At 41.9% G+C, this 7,513-nt stretch overlaps 1 protein-coding gene and 1 long non-coding RNA gene across 3 annotated transcripts; one reads left to right on the top strand and one right to left on the bottom strand.

Moving 5' to 3' along the window:
* Nucleotides 1-1,731: 1,731 nt before the first annotated feature.
* LOC123119320 (uncharacterized) lies at nt 1,732-4,781 on the bottom strand. Of its 2 annotated transcripts, none has more exons than XR_006458602.1 (4): nt 4,726-4,781; nt 3,717-3,796; nt 3,314-3,587; nt 1,732-2,447 (listed from the first exon to the last, which is right to left on the bottom strand). It is a non-coding gene; the product is annotated as an uncharacterized lncRNA (long non-coding RNA). The 2 variants fall into 2 exon arrangements; XR_006458601.1 differs by having other exon boundaries at nt 4,398-4,780.
* A 228-nt stretch (nt 4,782-5,009) lies between these two features.
* On the top strand, nt 5,010-7,287 carry LOC123120205 (wall-associated receptor kinase 2-like; the record flags this gene model as incomplete). Its single annotated transcript, XM_044540198.1, has 4 exons — nt 5,010-5,673; nt 5,762-5,890; nt 6,104-6,479; nt 6,570-7,287. Coding segments are annotated over 4 exons (1,887 nt in total), but the record flags the coding sequence as incomplete, so codon positions are not given.
* Between the last annotated feature and the right edge of the window lie 226 nt (nt 7,288-7,513).

The raw sequence follows: 7,513 nt of genomic DNA on the forward strand, positions 1-7,513 counted from the left end.
GCCAACTAAATAACAATGCATTAAATAGCACACCGCCTATATCCGCCACACATGTGTTGGCACGGAATAACAAAAAAAATAGCATATGCAATTTTGCACTGATCAAACAAATTTGGCATAATTCGGATATGTGTATTGAATATGATGTCATGCATATTTTAATATTTAACATTTTGATGCTAAGACAAACAAATCTTTCATTTCTTACACTATCTGATTATAGATAACAACTACTCCTTTGCAAAGATGGAATGTGAAAAATAATGTGTGCCCTCTAACATGTAAGAAATAGCAACACTAAAATCACAATCTGAAGTTGCAAAGACACTTCAGAACAATGACTTGCGTGAAAACCACACACACATATTTACTCTTGATGATCAGGATATGGTAGCACATACCTTTCTCGTCTCCATACACTTCAGAAACTCTGCTCTCGAGGAAAAGTAATTATGCCAATAGCATTCTACGTTTTTTGTACAAATTAGGCAATGGACATAAAGTGAATTTCCACCAAAGAAGGGAAGCACAATGCAATTAATGCCAATAATAAGCAATATATGCCCCCTCTACAACTTAGACGGACAGGAACAAATTTTCTACCAAAGACGGGAGGCCCAATCTCATACTCACTATGCAACACTAAAGGTCATTAGTGTTCACCACAAGAGTTGATAACATTCCATCACTCTAAAGATCATTTAGTTTATAACTGGCAACAGCGATGCCAACACCAGTAGCCTTCCCTATGAACGCCTCCAAAGACGTACTCCCTCCGTTCCAAAATAGATGACCCAACTTTGTATCAAAGTTAGTACAAAGTTGGGTCATCTATTTTGAACGGAGGGAGTAACATTTTGTGAAGTGACTCAAGTATCTCGTTAATCATGCAAACAACATTATTCCTTGCAAGAATTAAATATCAAGTTGCGAAATTTGTATTATCACGTTTGAATACTCAAGGCACATTATGTTACTGACATGGCTAGATAATTACCTAGTTATCTCAACCTTAGCACAAAAATCAACGTAAGCAGTTTTGAAACAATATGTACTAAATCATTAAACCAAGAATATATATTTCATTTTGCAAAATAATAGACTTCAACTACATTTATCAATAAATGACCCATGGCTTAACCAAGCTTTGTGGTAGTGTTGGAACCTGCATCGCAAACATGTGCATGGTAACAGCCCTCATTCAATGCAGGATATTGCAACAAAATAGAAGCAGATGCAAAGGTGCAACGACAATAACTATCAGGCATCACGTTCATTTCTTGCCCCGTGTTCGGCCAAAGTCAATGCATTCCTAAGATTTTTCAGACAACTTGCATATGACGCCTTATAATTTTCTAGACTATATCCCATATATAATCAACTTTACTCTATCTCATATGTACCTTCTAACATGTATGAAATTGTATAGCAAATCACAACCTGGATAAGGAAGTCATTGAGTACCAATAAATTGATAGAAACATGTGCATTTAGTATTTTTAATTTTAAGAAAAGTTATCTAAAAATAAGGTACATCTCATGTATAGCAGGCACTACTTCACTGCAAGTCTGCAATATGCTACAAATACACATAGTGCGCAATTGGTATTCAATATCAAGAAAACAGGAAATCTTAAAACTGCTCTGTACACATACTGATTATGATCAACATCAGCTATATAGCTCATTGTAGAATGCAGTCTTGTTAAATCTGGAAGTAAGTCATGTGTATGCATTTAAGAGCATAATCTTAAGGGCTTGAATTAAAAAAAGGGGGGCAAAGACAGATTAATTGCCTCTGATCCATAACATATACATAGCAGCTGCCAGCCAACTCTTGTTGATCCTATCTAATACATGGACCTATTCGCCATTGAATAAGCCTACTGAATTAGCCGACCTCTCAAGCCATGCTGGCATTACAAGCATGGTTATACTGTCATAGTAAAACCACCTTGAAGCATTTCAGCAAACAATGCAATGGTTTCAGAATAAAATGTGTTTGGCCTAAAATGGGAGCACCTCTAGGCCAAGATTGAGCAACACAATCTTGTACCACTAAAATGCAGAACACGAAAATAGCTACAAAGTAAACTTGAGCATGCTGCACTTACCAAAAGCTAGTTGTCTACAGAGTCAAAATTGAATGGATGAAGCCTTATCATCGGGGTTGGGGAGTCGCGAGTCGCCTTATCATCACGATGGGGGAATCGCCGCGCAAGCAGCAAGCACGACCCCCATGCCACAGCCTGGACGATCATGGTTGGTGATGCGGCGGTCGCGACCAGCGCCACAAGCCCACAACTGACTATTGGCATGGCTCCCTCTCTTGCAGCGGGAGCAGTTTCTTGTGCTCCCCGTCACCTCTCTCAGCTTCATATGCCTCCTCCTCCTCTTCCGCTGATGCATTATATTGTATGTCACTGTTTTATGTTTCTGGAAAAAAACTGGAATTGAACTTTAGTTTTCGCTTCCCAATTGCATAAGTAAATGTACTGGCAAATCCAACAGAATAATAAGGGAGTAAACCATTTGTAGAATAAACTCTAGATCTAACAATATGGGAGATAGCCTTCATGTATGCATGTCATTATTCTCTCGCTTTTCTAAATGATGAGAGAAGCGCCAAATATGATGTCTAGGAAATGCGAGCTAGCTAAAGGATACAAGTCCAAAATCAAAACCAAGCTAGCTAATTAATGGCCTTTAAAAAACTAATGGTCTTTAACAAACCAAGCTAGTAAATAATTATGCAGTTGGCATGGATCAGTACAAGTTAAATTACAAGCAGCAACACCAATGGGATTACGGATCACCAGAAGCAACCATGCACAAACAAACACAAGAAAGCCCATAATTATGACAAAAACTGAAAGTTAAGGCCAGCCAAGTTCTATACGGAAAGGAGAGTCCAAAAGTTAAGTTTGGCGGTGCTAATTTCAGTATCTACATAGAACAAAGTCTTTAACAAAAAATCATAAATGAATTTAAGATGGTGGGAGGATTTTGGATAGTTGGCCTCATCGGAAATAGATGCATTCGGTTGTGCTTGAGGCAGATACGATAGTAAGATAGCGAATAAATCACAATGTTATTCAGGTACGAATTATTAGGAATTCGATGCCACGTTAGAATTAACATATTTGCATCTATATTTGTAACATCTACTTGCAGACTGGTCGTCGAGTGGCTCAGGTTGTAGGCTGTAGGCATAGAGGTACAAAGATTTTGACAATGAGTAAACATATTGTCTGCATTTATTCAGAAAGCCATGCATTTGGACATAACAACTTGAGTTTGGTGGAAAACATACCTGATTTTTTCACAGCTTTGCTCAAGTCATCCGGTCACCGTCGTCGGACCTCACAAGGCATAACAATAGTTCCCTTGTGCCAACCCTGCAGCCCATTAGTCAGAAACACATCATGTCTGTTTATCCTCTCCTTCAGCTACATCATCACCGATGTCACACCATTCATTCCCATTGTTCTTGATCTCCATAGCCACAACTACTACCACTGCCGAGCCAGAACCATGCTTGGAGAAAAGAAGAACCAAACAACACCGATGTTGCGATGAACCAGACTCTTGCCATAGATCAACATTGACGAGCATACAAAATGATTTAAAATTTCCTCACAAAAATATAGAACATGGAAGCAAATTGCGGATATAGAAGAAAATAAGGCAACATGTGGAATGGAAACTGGCCTCACCATGACACATGTCACTTTCACGATCCTTTCCAAACAGTGTATCCGTTGTCTTGGGAGAGGTCCCGATCAAGCGTTGGTAGCTGAAAATTTGAAAACAGAGCCCGAAGATTCAGATCAATAAAAATTACAGTGTCGCTGCTTACATAGCCTAGCACCCCTGTAATGGGAGAAATAGAAGTCTTCCAACAGAAAACTATGGCATAAAAGGAATATTCCCCAATGTGGCATAAAAGGAAGCGTGTAAATGACAATAGAGTAGACAAACGAAGTTATAGGACTAAGATGAGAAAAACCCCCTACTTGCCCATCCAATATACAATGATCAGTAGACAACATCGGGCTCATTTTATTACTACAACAACCTTGGCTGTTCCCGTACAAACGCAACATAAGCATAGATATTACCCCGACTATTTTGAGCAGGACATAACATATACCATCAGTGGGCAACCGGGCATCACAGATCAGCATTGAGAAGCCAATAATAGTCTGCAACATTCGATAACAAAATGAAGAGCCCATCGCAATGCACAATTACTCACAACAAAGAAAATTATTCGTGATTACAAAGTAACAACGAGCTGCTAATTTGGGGCAACACAGCATCGAGTATCCAATTCCAAGCTGAACAACACAAGGTGTTACCATAGTACAATTTCGCACTGGAGATGGGACACCCACCCCTTGTTGTGTCCAACGAGGCACAAAGGGAAGGTGAATCTGCCGCTGCCACAACTCTAATCGACGTGTGGTTCCTGGTTCAGCTTTGGATTAATCTCCCCAGGTTTCAGAGAACTGAATGAGCTACATAGATGGACTAACAGCTAAATGAAACAATATTTAGTCTCTATATAGTGGAATATGATCTTGCAAATGGTGAACTGAATCTAGCTATAATGGACCAGTAATATACTACATGGAGCATAAATCTACATGTCGGTAGTTATAGTATCATTACTCAGTTTGAAAATGAAAATTTGTTTCCAGCATGGGTATGAAGCATGCATACCCGTGCACAATCAAGGATTGAAGTCCAAATCTCAGCATGTTTCATGTCACCTGAACATCACCGTATCCCCAATTAATCAAAAATATTGTTACTCCTGGTTGCCGTGAAATTTCTGCAACAAAGAGGGGTCAATTCAGTACAAAGAAGATAAAAGAGAGAAGGGAGACGTAGTGTTGTTGAGCTCTACCGACATAAGACACAGAAGCTAGCACCGGCCGGTTTTTGCTACACGCCCGAGCTGGATGACCTCCCCGAGCTCTACCGACATAAGACACAGAAGCTAGCACGTGGCTATCAGCGTCGCCGACATCTCGCTGGAGCTTGGAGAGATACGGGTGCTCATCCCCGTCAGTTACATCTGCTTTACATCAAGTGTCGAATCGGCAACCACCACTGTGCTGTTCAGCCTGCGCGACACGCCATTCCTCCCATCCCCAGGGCGCAACCGCTTCACGGTCATTGGCTGCGACACCCTTGGGCTCGTTGGCGGTGTCCATGGGGACATGATCCAGTATCTCGCCGGTTGCTACTCCTACTACGAAGGCATCAGTAGTGCATCAGACGACGGATCACCGTGCACCGGGACAGGCTGTTGCGAGGCATCCATCCCAACCAACCTCACCGCCTTGAATGTGACGTTCCCAATTAACAGTAGCAGCGTATGGGGATTCAACCCATGCTTCTATGCCATGGTTGCTGAGGTTGGGTGGTACAGCTTCCGGCGCCGTGACCTCATTGGCCAGCTTGGGTTCGCCACCGAGAGGGCAAAGAACGGTGCACCTTTCATCGCGAACTGGGCAGTCAGGAACGGATCGTGCCTGGAGCCAAGAAACTATGCATGTGTCAGTACGAATAGCTACTGCGACAATACAAGCAATGGGCATGGGTACTTGTGCAAGTGCTCCCTGGGTTATGAGGGCAACGCCTACATCAACAATGGCTGTCAAGGTAACTACTGGTGGAATACTTGTGGGTCATATATAGCAAGCAGTTTGACTTATCTGATGTTTAATTGTTTTCTTGATGCCATCTTCAGATATAGATGAATGCATGCTGCGTGAGCAGAACCCCAAGTACAAAGAGTTGTATCCTTGCAGGAATGGTATCTGTCGCAACACTCAGGGGGGCTATAACTGTAAATGCAAGGGAGGAACAAAATCTGATGGTACAAATTTTGGATGTCGACCTCGTCATACTCGAGACGAACAGATGGCTATAGGCAAGTTCACTGTCATTTGTTTTATTTTATCTGACAAAAGATTGATATGTTTCTTTTAAATTTGATGAGTTGGGGCAACTCAATTTCATGTGCTTAAATAACTCGTAGACCTGTATGACCACAACAAAATTAACTTAATAGAAGTACATGATTTTGCAGGCCTAAGTGTTTCCGCCGCTGTGATGATATCGTTGGCATGCTTTTTGGCTATGCAATTACAAAGGAAAAGGCACAAGAAGGAGAAAGATGAGTATTTCAAACAAAATGGAGGGCTCAAGTTGTATGATGAGATGAGATCAAGGCAGGTCGATACTGTTTGCATACTCACTGAAAAAGAGATCAAGACAGCCACCGACAACTACAATGAAGATCGGGTTCTTGGATGTGGCGGACATGGGATGGTCTACAGGGGTACTTTGGATGGCCATAGAGAGGTTGCCATAAAAAAGTCCAAAGTGATCAACGATAATTGCAGGGATGAGTTTATAAATGAGATCATAATCTTGTCACAGATTAACCACCGGAACATTGTGAGATTACTAGGCTGTTGCTTGGACATAGAAGTTCCAATGTTGGTCTACGAGTTTGTCTCCAATGGGACACTATATGAGTTTCTTCATGGCACTGTTGATCACAACCTGCCTCCAATTTCCCTGGACCTTCGCCTGAAGATTTCCACACAATCAGCAGAAGCTCTTGCTTACTTGCACTCATCGACATCTTGCACAATCCTGCACGGGGATGTCAAATCTGCCAACATTCTTCTGGACAATCAGTGCAATGCCAAGGTTGCAGATTTTGGAGCGTCAGCACTCAAGTCCATGGACGAAAACTCGTTCATCATGCTCGTCCAGGGAACCCTCGGGTATCTTGACCCCGAAAGCTTCATCAGCCACCTTCTCACCGACAAGAGTGACGTCTACAGCTTTGGGGTCGTTCTCCTGGAACTGCTGACAAGAAAGAGGGCTCTGTATGCCGATAACTCTTCCAATGAAAAGAAATCCTTGACCCATAATTTTCTCCTTATGTTTCACCAGCGCAAGCACCGGAGAATGCTGGACTCTGAGATTGCAGACGATGCTGTGGCCATGGTGGTTGTTGAGAAGCTTGCCGTCCTCGCCGTGCACTGCCTGAGCACGAAAGGAGACGACAGGCCGACGATGAAGGAAGTAGCAGAGCGCCTGCAGGTGCTTTGGAGACACCAAATACATGCAGCCAGTAATGGCGAAAATGGTTGTGGCTTTGATAGCAACTTTGGAGTATCACCGTCGTCAGTCGTTCTCCCTTTGGATGAGATGACAGACGGTAGTTTGGAGATGCGCAAACTGGTGCTGGCCGTGTAACTTGTATCGTTTCTATGGATAATTCCCGTCTGAAGGATTTAATTAGAAAGAATATGTTACTTTGGAATTTCAAACGTATTTATGCTTTTTCTGCAATAAAGTAGCAAGAGGGAGCAGTTGAGTTATACTGCTGGACCCAAAAAGGTACAATTTGGATCACTAGTTTTTTTCCTAGCAAAATTTCAACATATATTCAGCTAGTAATTACTGAATATTATCTCGGTAA

Source organism: Triticum aestivum, chromosome 5D, assembly GCF_018294505.1.
Source record: "Triticum aestivum cultivar Chinese Spring chromosome 5D, IWGSC CS RefSeq v2.1, whole genome shotgun sequence".
NCBI classification, from domain to species: Eukaryota; Viridiplantae; Streptophyta; class Magnoliopsida; order Poales; family Poaceae; genus Triticum; species Triticum aestivum.